This window comes from Carettochelys insculpta, chromosome 1 (assembly GCF_033958435.1).
Source record: "Carettochelys insculpta isolate YL-2023 chromosome 1, ASM3395843v1, whole genome shotgun sequence".
NCBI lineage: Eukaryota > Metazoa > Chordata > Testudines > Carettochelyidae > Carettochelys > Carettochelys insculpta.
The window spans coordinates 299,778,292-299,794,230 of NC_134137.1; the positions used below are offsets into that span (position 1 = coordinate 299,778,292).

A 15,939-nucleotide genomic window follows, 5' to 3' on the forward strand; every position below is an offset into this window, starting at 1 on the left:
TCTCATGTTAATCCACTGGGCTGCTCTGGGTCCCGCAGGGTTACACTGAGTCATCCTATGGATGAGATGGCTCTTGGGAAGGTAAACCCCCCAGCTGGCTCTCCTTCATCTGCAAAAACTGCAGTCCTCTAGGCGTGCTCTCAGTGCAGTTTTAGTTCACATCTCCTTCCCAATATTATTCTCATTCTCTCTCTCTCTCTCTCTGTCTCTCTCTCTCTCTCATGATTGAGAAGAGAGAGATTTCACATCTCCTTCCCAATACTACTACAGTATCTCATGCTCCCAATCTTTTTACCCTGTGCTTTCACCTACAGCTTTAGGGCTTCTCAGGTCCTGATTTCAGGGGAGAAGAGGTCTCCTTAGTTTGTGCCCTCTCTGTGATCAGCTCCTCTTAGCCCTTCCAAGTGAATTTCTTGATACCAGTCAGCTTTTCCCAGGACATAGTGCAGACCCATCTAGTCACTCTGCACTTACTCACAGGAGCCACTGAGTTAGTACATTCAGTCATAAAGTGTACCTACCACCGTTGGAGCTAGATGCATTTGAGCAACAAAAGTCAGAGATGATTTGTGCTCCCACATCATGGACTTTCATGGCCCAATGCAAGAGGCGGAACAATACCTCTACAAATGTGCTAAAGTATGTGTGGGGGGAAACAGTTAAGAATTTCATGATGTCTTATGAAATTGTGGAAAGTACGTCATTCCATGGGTTTCTATAAGGAAATGACTTGTGGACTGGTGTTTCTGACAGTATTGGAACAGTAATTTCTTCCTAATTCCTAATTGTTCCTGACATGTTTAGCTTTACTATTTCCAGTCTTAGCTGTGTTATGAGAAGCAGTGATGGCAAACTTTCTTGGCTTTACTTATAAACTAAAACAGTGCAGAACAGCCAAGATCAACTGCCATTACAACACCAAAAACAACCGAGACAAAAGAATGCCCCTAAAATAGAAAAAGAATAAGTGCAAACATGACAGAAACTCCCTACTGCTGTATGTCCCTAAATCTTCCCCCATTGTCTTTGTCTTTCATTCTCCATGCAGTTGATGCTCCATAGATGGAAATATTCACAGGAAAGGGAGTGTAAGTGGAAGGCCATATGGGGTTTCATATCCTTTCCAGCCACTCGTGGGGTCAGACTGCACGGGCCTCTAGGCATGGAGTTTCCGCAGCAGTTTTTGGACATAGGAGGATCCAGCCACCGTGTGGGAAAGTATCGGAGGGGTAGCCGTGTCAGTCTGGATCTGTAACAGCAACGAAGGGTCCTGTGGCCATCACTGCATCTGATGAAGTGAGTCTGTGCTCACGAAAGCTCATGCTCAAAACTTTTCTGTTAATCTATAAGGTGCCACAGGACCCTTCGTTGCTGTGTGGGAAAGGCAGCTGAAGTTGCTAATCTTGCAGACATGACTGAGATGAGCAGCTCAAATAGTTCTTTCTACTCAAACTGTGTCTTTCCTTAAACGGTGTTGCTACTACTGCACTGAAACCCTCTTCTCAGACTTCTATCCTGCCAATCAGAATGCCTTTTCTCCAGTCTTAAGCACCTCTGTTTCGAGTACTAATTTGGCTGTTGGCACACTCTAGAACTTCCTCAATCAGTTTGTCACAGAAATGCTTCCTCTTGGAGTCGGCTCTGAAGGTATGGATGTTGAGTTGTGGAAGTACATCAGCCAGTAGAGGAGACTGCAATAAGACACATACAGGTTCTCAAACATCTCAGTGGAGGAGCTGTTAACTAATTCTTGTGCAATTTCAAGGACAAAAAACATTACATTTCAAAACTAAACTGCAATATTCTCGATCTTCAGTTCACAGAGTCTCCCTGGACACAGACTGGGTAACCACAGTTAAAGTAGTGCAGAGACAATGGTAAGTTAAATATTTGAATCTGTTCTTATTTTACAAAACTTACATCATTACTTGGACTGGGGATAGAGGGGGGAATGGTTGGTGGCCTGGCTACAAAAAGCTTTTTATTTTTCAAATCATTTTAGGCCTTTCATTTCTGGGGAGGACCTCACTGTTCTCAGGGTGCTGTATTGGCAAAGGAAGGTGTTGTTCCAAGCTGTGGGTTGGAAATCTGTAGTGCATGCATCCGAAGTATTCAAACATACCATGATTGAACTATCCATGAGGGGAGTGAGCTGCCCAATCGGCCCTGGAAAATATGCACTTCCACACAATGAGACTAAGCAGAATTACTTCTTCAGCAAAATTTTCAACTATGAGAAATCAGAACTGAGTCGAAATCCATGACTGAATGAGGATGCTGAGATTGCTCACACATGGCTTACTCTGTTATCACCACATGCAAATGTAGAACTCCACAGCTTTCCTCCTTCCCACCTCACAGCACATTTCAGGACAAAACTGCAAATTCCAGTCATATGTGGGACAAATGAGTGTGTCACCTCTGGACTGCCTGGATTACCTTTAACTGAAACGGAATAGTTTTGAAAATGGATCACATTTCCCCAAACACAAAGTTCACTGTTTAAAAGGCAGCACCATAGACCACTGAGTGATTACAGTGCAGCAAATGCAAATGTGAGGCAATATAAAGTTATTATTTTTATGAAACAGGAATGGCCCTAACCCTCTCCCCTGAAAAATTCTGTGGCTTTGAAATAAATATCCTCTGTAAAAAGTGTTTGTTACTGTTCACACTTTCTGGTCATCATTCGGAGCTTCATGTAATGTGGCAGGTACCGAATTTAACTTTGCAGGCTTGGTGCTTCTTAATGAGCTTCCTGTTATCTAATTCCTGAGCACCTGGAGAGCAGCGGAGAGGGAAGTGGCCAGGGCAGGCAACTGTGGGGCATTCTGGGATACATACAGAACACCTCTGGAGGCTAATAAAGTCTATTAAAGACATGGTGTTTCTACACTAGCCTTAATTTGAACTGGACACTATGTCAAATCTCTTCTCACAGTGTTAAAATCGACCTAATTATATTTAAGGTGAAGACAGTGACATTATAAAATCAAGGTAGCTGCCTTAAATTTGACTTTATCACATAACGTAGACATAACCTAAGAGTTTGTAACCCTCTCTCTCACTTTCTTAAAAAGGATGTTGACATTGCCAAGAATCTTTGTTACCTCAAGACTGAAATTACCGCAATGTGTTCTACATGGGGCTGTGCCTGAAGACCACTTATCCCTGAGCAGAGGAGAGTACCAGCCACACACATCTTGTTGCAGCAATCTGACTCAGGGTTGTCTGGCCTCAGAACAAGTCAGAATAAGAGTCCCCCTGCTCTTGAGCTTCTGGTGTAAGATCTCAGTTGCACCATGCTCTGAATCCATCCCAGATATGCTCAGCCCCATCCTCCCAGCATGCTGGGAGGGATGTTGGAGACAGCTATGCTTGTGGAGATTCCCCTGTCACAAGACAAATTTTCCACTGTGATTTTATGACCAGTATAAGGTCACTTTGCACAAGCAACATGCAGGAAATTTGGCAGACTACAGAATCCAGCCTAGAATGTTCTGATAATAGTTGCTTGTTTATGTACTGAGGGCTGCTTCTGTAGAAGGGATTAACTGCAGTGCTTCAGTATCTGTACTGGCATGCACTTCAGATCAGGGTGCAACTGAAAATGTTGATTTAAAGTTAAGCTCTATTTTGATCTTACTACCTGAGAGCCTGCTTCTTTCACCAGGCCAAACCAAAGCACTTCAAATGAAGTGATGCATTTGACCTAATAGTCCCAAGTCTGAAAGGGGGTTGAAGGTGGAGTATTTTCTGTGAAGGAGAATTTACACTGAAGATTGCCACTCTCCTTTGCCTGGATGGAATATATAGAAAGGGGATTCATTACTGGGTAGTCATGGAAGGAGATATCTTGCAAGCATACAACAGATCAGGTCTATTCTGATATAACTCCTCAGTTTATTAACTTTAAACACTGCTCATATGCAATGAGAGTTTTGTAGCGCAGCACATTCTAGAAACAAACAAAACAAAACAAAACAAAAACTCTCCAGTCACTTGAACAATATGAATATAAAAAAAAAAACATGACAAAATCCACTAGAGCAACAAAAAGAGGATAACAGAATTTGATACTCAAACCATTTACGACTGAATTAATCACCACTAATACAAACCAGACAACATATGGAGAAAAGATGATATAACTTAATAGGTTTTATTCATTAAAAATGATACATGGGCAACCAAGTTATACGTATGTCAAACATTCAGCTGGCCACCAGATATTCATGGTTTTGTTGTTGGGCTGCGTGGTGGGGCAGGGTGGGAAACTACGAAGACTAAGGAAAGGATTAAATAACAATGTTTGAGCCTTCTGTCCATTGTCTTTTCCTCATCCATACTGAAAAGGTTAATTGTATAGTAATTTTGGTTTAAAGCAAGAGATCTGTCATAAATTGTCTTAGGTTCGGGTATTTGGCTAGGAAGGAGGGGATTTCAAACTTTTCTAACTTCTTTTTGTCTGTAAATTGCGTTTCCCCCCTGAGTGCAAAATGCTCTTGGACTTAAAAAAACAAAAAACAAAAAACACCACTTGACACAAAACAGGGATTTCCCATGTTATGCAGTAATGGAAAATGCATTAGAGCCAGCGCTCAGAGAGCCAAACATATCACCAAAGAGTTAAACATTATTAACTGAATTATTTTCAAGACAGCTAACCATGACTAAAGAACTTAAAGGTGTCCACCAATAAGCAACTAAGGTATTTTCTCCTTTCCTATATTAACAGCTATAGATTCCGAAAAATCATGGACATAAGAGGGGACTAGGGAGGGAAGGAGTGAATTTAGCATGTGTCAAGAAAAAAAGCAGAACATATGAGAACCTTTCAAGATTCACAGAATCATCTTGGAAGCTAAAATGCCAAATTATGACTAATTCCAGAGATAGCAATATCTGTGAAACTTTCACAAATATATATAATAGCAGTTGAGATAATCAGGAGCAGGAGACAACAGGTGTGATCACAATACAGAATTTTTTTCAGGACAGACTTTTAAGCATGTCAAACAGAAATAAAACAACCCAGAGCAAGATATTATCACTTGAGATATTCTCTTGAAGGAAAAAAAATGTCTAAGCAGCACAAAAATACAAACTTGATATCTAGCAAAGGAATGTACAGAACACAATGAAATAAAGTTCCCATTTCAAACATTCTTCTCAATAATCACTGGTATATCTATCTGAATATTTATGCATTTAGTATATAAACAAAATAAACTTCCTTTTATAATATGTTCATTTTTTAAGTACCTTCCTCCCTATCTCATTTGAAGCTAAGAAAATACAAAGAAAATTTCTAAAAGTGATAACAAGCTTTCAGAAAAAGTAGAGATTTGGTGTTTCCTATTTTATACATATTCATATGTACCATATATTGTAATAAGACTGTTAACTTACCTAGATTTTTATTATTAGATTTCTTGGATTTCATTTTACGGGCCCTCTTCAGCATTAGCTGTGCAGTGGCAATATCTTGAAAACCCCTAAGGGAAGGTGATATTTTGCTATCAATATATACACATTTTCACACACCAACTCCATAGTCCGCTCTTTCTGCACATTTCACACAGAATACAGCAAGAGCATAGTACATTTCATGTACAATACTGGACATACTAAACTAAACAGATGCTTGCAATGCTTGTCTTAAGTACTTAAGAAAATGTAGTTAGTTGATTTTGTATTTCAGATTCTGATTACAAGGTTAAAATAATATTTTTGACATTTAGAAATAAATACCTACTTAATCAGGGTACCTGTTTAAAGTCTCTATATCTACAGTTTCTGCTTTGTAGAATTCACATTAAAAGCAAAAATGTAGGATAGACTGGACATACCATTCTTCTGAAATTTTCTCTTCTTTTTCCGTTTTGAAAGATGATTTCTTTTTGGGTTGTGAGTCAGAGAGATGTGACACAAGTCTTTTCTCTGACCTGACAAAAATAGTAGCAGAGCAACATTAAAACTCGAGGCAGTTGTAAAAGTATGGCTTTGCATTCTTTATGACTATGCAAACAACGTGTACAATTTTTGCCTTCTGAAACTCAGAGCTACAAAAAAAAAAACCAAAAAAAACCCACCTCTCCTAATTCTCCAAAAAGCTTTGCCTCTGAGATTAATAAAAATTTGCCAATGACTTTGACAGTTTACATTTCAGTTACATGAAGCATATTTCAGTCCTTTTCTGCAAAGGAATGCAGCAATGAGAGTAATATGTTGTTACATATCTGTATTAGGGTGTTCAGGTGTCCTGTTATCAACTGGAATGCCTGGTTGAAAAAGGATTCTGATGGCTCTGGTTGGTGGCACAGAGAGGCTACAGCAGGCCCCCTACATGACCTGACTGCTCGGCTCCCAGGAAGCGCCTGGCAGGTCTCCTCAGCTCCTACACATACAGGGGGCCAGAGAGGCTGTGTGTGCTGCCTCCACTCCAAGAATAAATTCTGCTGCTCCTGGAGGCTGAGAATTGCAATCATGTGGAGCTGCAGGACTAGTGCCTGAGAGAATGGGCAGCACACAGAGACCCCCAGGCCTTTCACCTAGCACCTGAAGAAGCCTGCTGACCATATCCTAGGAGTTGTCTTAGGCAAGCACTGCCTGGATCCTGCACCCTCTCCTGCACTCCAACCCCCTATCCCAACCTCAAGCCCCTTCCCACACCCTAAACCCTTTGTCTTCAGTCCAGAACCCCTCCTGAACCACAAACTCCTCATTCCTGGCCCTACCCCTTAGCCTGCGCCCCTCTGTATGTCAACCCTCTGCCACATCTCTGAGCCCACTCCCACACTCAAACTCCCTTCCAGAGCCTGCACTCCCTCTCACATTCCAAATCCCTCTGTCAGGTCCAGAGCCCCTCCTGAACCCAAAACCCCTTATACTTGGCCCATCTCCTGAGCCCATACCCACAGAAGTAGGCCTCATGTCCCAACTCATCACAACCCCTGGTCTCAGCTCTGAGCTCCCTCCATCAGCCAGATCAACTTTTGTTTATTCATAAACAAACAAGTGAGCTACTATAAGATGGGTGCAAAACTGGTTGAATAATCATTTCCAGAGAGAATTTCTCAACAGTTCAGTTATGGTAGAAGGAGATAATGAATGGGATCCCACAGGGATCAGTTCTGGGTCTAGTTCTGTTATATATCTTCATCAATGATTTGGACAATGCACAGAGAGTATACTTAACGTCTGCATATGTTATCAAGCTAGGAAAGGCTGCAAGTGCTTTGGAGGAAAGGATTAGAAGTCAGTATGATCTGGACAAACTGGAAAAATGGTGTGAAATAAACAGGTGGAAATTCAATATGGGCAAATTCAAATTACTGTACTTAGGAAGAAACCATCAGTTGTCTATATACAAAATGGGTAAGGAGTGACTAGGAAGGGATACTTCAGAAAGGAATCTGGGAGTCATAGTGGACCACATGCGAAATATGAGTCAATGATGTGATAATGTTGCAAAAACAGTAAATATAATCCTGGGCTATATTAGCAGGAGCGTCCATAAGCAAAGCCAGGTCTACAGGAGATTAAGTTGAATTTAAGGGTCAATTTTATAAACCGTCATTCAACACCACAGTGCTTGATTCTAAGGCTGACTTTTGTAATGCCAAATTCTTTGGGAATAACTCCTAAAAGTAAATTTTACAATGTTGATCTATGCAAGTGCAGACACAGTGTTATTAAAAAAGATTTAATTAGCGTCCAAAACTGTCCCACAATGCCCCTCAATGTGTCCTTAAGGTCATCGCTTCAACTACACTGCTCCCCACATGAGCAGGAAGTAGGTGACAGGAAGCAGTAGTCAACACCTCAGGAATTTTGATTCAATTTCCTTTCCTCTCTGGCCAGTGTGGTGAGCAAACACCTGGAGCACATCTCTGCAGCACACCATGAGTGGTCACCATGAGTTCCCAGAATCGTAAAAGCCAGCATGTAGCCATCAGGAGATCTTGAACCTCATTGCAGTGTGTGGAGGACGGGAAGAAGCTATCTTCCTTCAGCTCAAAGTCAGCAAAAGAAATGCCAATAGTTGTGTGACGATACCACAAGATATGATTCTGAAAGAGTACACCAGGGATGCTCAGCAGTGCCACGTTAAAATCAAGGAGCTGAGGCAAAACTACCAAAAGTGCAAAGAAGCAAATGGGTCATCTCCCCAGAATGCCGATAGTATTATGAGCTTCATGCCATTCTGGGGACAGATGCAACCTCTTCCCTGAGAGGACGCATCGACTCCTCAATAAACAGTGCTGCTCGACAGGATCATGAAGCATGGTCTGATTTGCTGAACAAGGAAGAGGTGGACGATGGGGGGTCCAGTCGAGTGCAGAAGCAGATCCTGAACATTCCATCTATGGCCCCACCACAGTTAGGGAACCCCATGGCAGCCAATCTGTCCACTATACCTTGCACATTCCCCAAACTCTCTGTCTGTTGAAGGAACTCATTGATCACCATGGATACTTGAATGACAACAGCCTCCACTGTAGATTTGCCAACTCCAAATTGATTTCCCGCTGCCCAGTAGATGTCTGGCATTGCAAACATCCTCAGAGCAATTATCACATGCTTCTCAACAGTTAAAGCAGATCTCATTCTGGTATTGCTGCACTTCAGGGCAGGAGACAGTACTTCAGCAAGTTCCATGAAAGTGGCCTTACGCATGTGGAAGTTTCTCAGTCACAGATGATTGTCTGTTTACAGCAAAATCATGCAATCCCACCAGTGTGAGCTAGTTTTGTGGGTCCATAACCTGCATTCCATGCTGTGCAGTGACTCCAGTGCTGCCAACAATTCCACAGTGCTACTTTCCATATCTTCACATCCATTAGTGCCCCCAGCATCAATGCACTCATAATGCATGGGCATTACGTTCAGAATATACTGTGTCATAGTGTTGTATGTCATCATAAAACACTGCACCAAACATTGAAGAGTCTTGGGATCCATGTTATTCTGTGTAATGGTGGGTGGCAGTCAATGTAAAAGTGGCACAAAAATTCCCTTGTTCATTTCTTTTCAGTGGGAAGCAGGAAGTTAGGGAAATGCATTCTGGGATGATGATATCAGAAACCCAGAACCACTTGCAGTGACTATTTTTCCCCACAAGAAACTGGCACAGAATTCCAAAATGCAATGAGTCTGGAGGAATTTTGGGATAGGTGCCCACAGTGCACTGCTGCCACAGTCAAACTTAGGCAACTGGATGGAGACACACTAAACTGACTTTGTAGCAGTTTCAGAAACTCAAATTCAACTTTATAAAATCCAGTGTTAAAAAGTTGACTCCAATAAATTCGACTTTATTCCCAAGACACAAGAAGTAATTATTTCGCTCTCCTCAACACTGTTTAGGCCTCAACAGGAGAACTGTGTCCAATTCTGGGAACCAGATAAGATGTGGACAAACTGAAAACAGTCCAGAGAAGAGCAACCAAAATGATTAAAGGCCTGGAAAACATGACCTCTGAAGCAAAATTGTAAAAAACTGGACCTGTATAGTCTGGAAAAGAGAAGACAGAGAGGGGACTTGATAATGGTTTTTGGATACAGGAAGGGTTGTTACAAGAAGGAGGGAGAAAAATGATTCTTTTTAACTGCTGAGGATAGTTCAAGAAACAGTGGGCTTAAACTGCAGCAACAGAAATGTCAGTTGAACATCAGGAAAAAAGTCAGTCAGTGTGGTTAAGCATTGGAATAAACTGCCTAGGAATATGGCAGAATCTCCATTACTGGAGACTTTTAAGAGCAGGTTAGACAAACACCTGTCAGGAATGGTCTAGATAATGCTTACTATTGCCAGGAGTGCAGGAGACTAGATTAGATGACCTCTCCAGGTCCCTTCCATACCTGTGAGTCTATGAAACTGCTCATCTCCAGCCTCACCTTAGAGTCTGCACACCCATGGTCTCTCCTCCATGCATCACAACTCCCACCTGAGCTCTGAGCCCCCTTCTGTATCCCAAAAACCTCATACATGACCCCACCTCAGAACCTGCATCTCCAGCCAGAGCCCTCACCCTCTGCTAGACCATAACTGCCTACCTCAGCCTGGTGAAAGTGAGGGAGAGAGAGGGGCATAGGATGAGGGGGCCTTCTTCAGGAATGGGTGAGAATGGGGGCAAGACAAAGGTCTTTGGTTTTGTGCCATGAGAAAACTGGCAACCCTAATCTATATATGTTAAGGTCTACACATTAAGACTTTTTGTTAATATTTTATAATTTACAGGTGCATTTACTTAAAAATTAGTAATTATTTAAGTTACCAATCAAACTACTGTAATAAACACCAAAAAGAGGCATACTGGTAGCAATAAAAAAATCATTTTGGATTACCTGATTTTAAACTGTGTGTTTTCTGGTGAAAATGAATGTTGTCTCTCATCACACTGCCAGGCTTCATATGGAGGCCACAGTAAATTAAATGAATCATGAGCTGAATTTAAAGGCCTAGGATTCTTGTACATAAGGGAAAATGTTAAAAACAGTTTGTGATTAATATGTTAACTTTGGTCCTGATCCTACAAATGCTTAATCAGAAACTTTATTTTATGCACACAAATAGCTTTGCTGATTTTAATGGGCAACTCTTGTGTAGTTATACATGAGTATGCTTGCACCATCATACTGTTTGTGTGCATCTCAGAGGCATAAACAAACATGATAGATCCATCACAGACATTATCTTCAATTAATTAAATGCTTTGTGGAATATTACAAAATGCTGGTGAGTATGATTATATCATAAAAGTGAAAAAAAAAAGATAATCCCAATACATTTATGGATGTCCATTGTTTTAATATGGACAAAAATATTTAAAATATTTTAAAGAATACTTTGCATATAGCATATAGAAAAATGGGAAAAATCTAAAATGAAAACAAACCCCCCCAGAAAGCAGAAACTTCAAAGTTTATCAAATAACTAACAGACGTTACAGTTCAATGACCTTTAGCTGTTCTGAAAGTCCTCAGCTGTTTCTATATTATGCAGACTTTAGTATTTTTAAAGCAATGTGTCAACAAGCAATTTTTAATCCATTGCCAAATGTGCAGATGAAGAACATCATCTTGTTTTTTTTTAGCTACTGTGAAGTAAAGTGTTGAAAGAAATCCAAAATAAAGAAAAAATTAAGCAAATGAAAGAAAAGCTACATGAAAAATTACATCTGGGGATGAAGAGGAAGTCCGAGGCTTCTAAAAGTAATTGTGTTTTTCAAGTCAATAAATTGAAATATTAATCACCCCATGTAGCATATCCTCAAGGAATGAACAAAGACCGAAGAGTAAGAAGTTTCCATGACATGTTACCTTTGGCCAATGTAGCTGGTTTGTGAGCAGCAGTGTTTTTGAAGGGAAGCGGGTGGAATCCGAAGCTAGCCATTCTTGCTCTAAGGCAGCCTGTACAAATGAGTAAAGTTATGCATTGACAAAACAGTTTAACTTTAATTTAATAATTTGCACAGTCTCTTTTAAACTGTCTTGAATTTTGATTCAAATGCATTTATGTTGTATGAAAGAATTACAATCTGCCATGTAATCACAGTCACAATTCTGATGGTACTGTACTGGATTGATTTCTATTATTATTTACTATTAGTATTATTGCAACTTCTGGGACCATGATCATGTACCAAGATACCTCATGTAGTAGGCACGTTAGAAGAAGAACAAAAATACACAAATAAATCCATCATTCAGATGTTTCTATCTTTTTCACAGATTGTCATTTACTTCAACAATTTTGGATTAAGTTGCAGTAAGCAAATAAGAGGCACTAAAGCAGAAGGTCAAACCCTGGAAAAAACTACACAGCTGAAGTAGTTTTCAAATATTAATATAAAATCACAGAGAAACTTGCTGGCTTTTTTGAACAATTAGTATTTTAAATCCCCATTTGCATGCCTGATGCCACCACCCTTACTCATGCTGCACTGTGCTTCTCTGATGGACAGTCCCACTAAAATCAATGGGTAAGACTGTGCAAAGCTTATTCACTCAAGTAATCCAACTGATTTATATAGCCTAATGGGACAACTCACATAAGTGGCAGAATCAAATCCTAAAGGGTACCTTCTTTTTAACTAATTTAAAACTCAGTCACTCTGTAATTTCTTTTCTTTTTATTGTATAAACTTTTTCATACCACATTTTCCCTTAACGCTTTTAGAGAAGTGTTACACATATCCTGATGACATACATAAATATCTGTAAGAATCTGCCTTATTTTACTGACAACTCAGTCACTCAGATTGTTCCTGTTTCAGCAGATAAGAGCCTTGAGGTTCATTCTAATCCTACTCTTTCTTCCAAAAAGTTGAATATATATTTCAAGAATGTCTTTTGCCCATGTGTGGGATATTATTAGTTTGAATTCTTTTCTGTCTGCATCAGAACTCCCAGCTTTGAATATCTTAATATAATATTACAATACTTTTTATTGGCTAGCTTACTTAACAAGTCTTTGCACATCTTACACTGGTGAACAATGGGCGCATCCAGGTTCTTTCCAAAGAGGAAATGACAAATTCATATATCACTTATTTTGAAAAGGTAACCTTGGATGATGGTCAAACACAATGTTGATTTTAAAACGGTTGTCATGTATAAGCATTATATGATCCTGAATCGCCATTCATCTTCCATACTTACTCAAAAATTCCTGAAGCAATTTTTTCACAGTTTATATGCAAGTTTTAAATCTCAAGAAATTCCATGATAGACTTCTTGTTTCTAGATTTTTTTTAAGCTTGATATGATGGAATTCACTATATTTTATATTTGGGGTTTAACAATTTATTAAATTCAGATCACATTCTATTTCTTCTTCTTTTATACTGGATCTATCAGCATTGTTACTTCTCATTTATTGTTTAATTTCTAGAACAGTTTTGTAAGTTTTCCTTTAATGCCCTCATATTGGCTGCATGTTAAGGAAATATCAGTGTGCTAAATTTCAAACACATGCAACAAATAAATTTATCATGCATCTGTGACTGTCTCATTTGCCCTCTTTCCACTGATCAATCTCCTTTGGAACTCATTTTAACACTCACAACCAACGAGCAGCTTCAAATCATGACCATTTAAAAACAAATATTAAAGTGCCATTCCAAATGTGAATTGTGCCTTTGCACTCAAATTTTAAGAGCCACCAATCTGAGACGTGAGATGGACAACATTCATTCAGATGCATAAACAGTGACTAATCCCAGGTTTGACACGTCATGACCCATCAGAGCGAGAAATGGCAGTTTCCAAGATTTTGGTTTGGAATGGTATAAAATGTTCATACTGTTGTTCTTTGAGATGTGTTGCTCTTGTCCGTTCCAATAGGTGTATGCATATGCCTCATGCATGATTATCAGTACCCGTTGGGTTGGCTGTGGAGCCCCCGGCATGGCACCCTCGAGTTGCAGTATATAAGACACTGTTGACCTTCAACCCTTTAAGTTCCTTCTGGCAGAGGGGAGAAGAGTGGGATTTGGAATGGACATGAGCAACACATCTTCAAAGAAGAACATTTACGAAAGATAGGTAGCCTGTTCTTCTCCTCTGAGTGATTGCCATGTGCACTCCAATAAGTGACTCACCAGCAGCTTCCCCTGGAGGAGGAGTCAGAGATCTCCTAGCTGATGATTGCAGGAACGCCCTGCTGAAAGCTGCATTGTCCCATGTCTGCTAAGAGGCAGCATACTGCAACATGAAAGTGTAGCTAGATGATCATGTAACTGTCTGACAGATGTCCTGGATACAGACTTCCGCACCCTTGTGGAATATGCTTTCTCCACCAGTGCTGGGACTTTAAGCTGAGTTGTAGCACACCCAGATGCAGGATGTGATCCAGGATGAAAGCCATTGGGCTGGTATGGGGAGACCTTTCATCCTCTCCACTATTACAATAAAGAGTTGTGATGATGTATGAAAGAGTTTTGTACCTTCAATGTAAAACACCAGGGCATGTATGATATCCTGCAAGCAGAAGGCCCTCCCTGTTGGTGGCAGAGGGTTTTAGAAATAACACCAGCAAAATAAAAAGTCTTGATTCATATGAACACCAGCAAAAATATGTCCTGGTTAATATGAAAGTAGGAAGCCACTTCAGTCAGAAATACTAGGTGAAGGAGTAGCTGAACAAAGACAATTCCAAAGCCAGAGTCTGGAGCTTGGAGACCCTTCCGGCTGAGGTTATGGCCACCAGAAAAGCCACCCTCTAGGAGACGTATGACAAGAAGCAGGTCACCAGGGGCTTAGAAAGGACTAGGTTCAGGCCCCAGGTGGGGAATCAGTACAACTTCTCCAGGTCCTTTATAAACCTCCCCATCATAGGGTTGTTTCTGAGAACTGATTTACTCCATTTCCCCAGATGGAAGGTGGAGATGGCTGCAAGGTGGGCCTACAAGACGAAACAGCCACAGCCCGGTGCTTCAGGTGCAAGAGGTAATCAAACACTGGGGAATAGGGCTGTTGTTGTGGAAGTATCCCCAGTGAGGGACTCAGACCATAAACTCTTTCCACATTGCCACATATGGTGCCTGCAAAGGCAGTTACCCATGAGCACCTCACATAATGAGTCCAAGTATTGCTGCTCAAATTGGGTCAACCACACAGCCTTCATACCACGAAGTGGAAGGATGCCATGTTGGAATGCTGGACGCAGCCACAGTCACAGAATCACAGGGCTGGAAGAGACCTCAGGAGGTCATCTAATCCAGCCCCCTGCTTCAAGCAGGATCAACCCCCCCTTAAGTCATCACAGCCAGGACCTTGTCCAGCCAGGACTTAAAAACCTCAAGGGAAGGAGAATCCACCACCTCTCTAGGCAACGCATTCCAATGCTTCACCACCCTCCTGGTGAAGTAGTTTTTCCTAATATCTAACCTACAGCTTTCCCTCTTCAACTTCTGACCATTACTCCTTGTTCTGCCATCTGACACCACTGAGAACAGTTTCTCACCCTCCTTTTTAGAGCTCCCTTTCAGGAAGTTGAAGGCTGCTATTAAATCACCTCTAAGTCTTCTCTTCTGTAAACTAAAGAAACCCAAATCCCTCAGCCTATCCTCATAGGTCTTGTGCTCCAGACCCTTAATCATTTTTGTTGCCCTTCACTGAACCTGCTCCAGCAAATCCACATTCTTTTTATACTGGGGGGCCCAAAACTGAACACAATATTCCAGATGTGGCCTCACCAGTCCCGAATAAAGAGGAATAACTACTTCCCTAGATCTGCTCGAAATGCTGCTCCTAATGCACCCCAGTATGCCGTTAGCTTTCTTGGCTACAAGGGAACACTGTTTATTCATATCCAGCCTTTCATCCACCATAACCCCTAGGTCCCTTTCTATCGTACTGCTGCTGAGCCAGTCGGTCCCCAGCCTGTAACAATGTTTGGGATTCTTCCGCCCCAGGTGCAGGACTCCACACTTCTCCTTATTGAACTGCATGAGATTTCTTTTGGCCCAGTCCTCCAATTTATCCAGGTCACTCTGGATTCGCTCTCTACCCTCCAACGTATCTACCTTTCCCCTAGATTCTCCAGTCCTGGGCAATCAGATCAAGGAACAGAGGCAGCTCTAGTGGACTGTCCACCAATGGGGTCAGGAGCCTGGTGAATCAATGCTGTCTGGGCTACACTGGCACCAACAGTATGAGGGATGCCTTGTCCTGCTGAATTTTGAGGAGAACCCTGTGTAGGAGGGGAAGGGCAGAAAGGTATATAGATGTCTTCCTAAGTATAACCAGAACACATGACTGTGGTGATATCAATCGGTGTCACATCATGAGCATTCCCCATTGCTGGCCCAGTTGTGATACCTATGGCACTGACAAGGGCACCAGAGACAGTGTTAGCCACTGTGCCAGAGCTTGGGTCCCCATTGAAGCCTGTGTGGGCACCAGGTCCAGCTTCAGAGCTGATGGGTG

At 41.2% G+C, this 15,939-nt stretch overlaps 1 protein-coding gene across 1 annotated transcript in view; it reads right to left on the bottom strand.

The window, feature by feature from the left end:
* The window catches only part of LRRIQ1 (leucine rich repeats and IQ motif containing 1), a 209,033-nt gene that overhangs the window by 67,779 nt on the left and 125,315 nt on the right, over nt 1-15,939 (bottom strand). Inside the window, exons 19-22 of the mRNA XM_074984002.1 lie at nt 11,329-11,418; nt 10,354-10,475; nt 5,853-5,948; nt 5,413-5,498 (exon numbers count right to left, since the gene is read on the bottom strand). Coding sequence (XP_074840103.1) covers nt 5,413-5,498; nt 5,853-5,948; nt 10,354-10,475; nt 11,329-11,418 — 394 coding nt within the window. The remainder of the gene's footprint in view (nt 1-5,412; nt 5,499-5,852; nt 5,949-10,353; nt 10,476-11,328; nt 11,419-15,939) is intronic.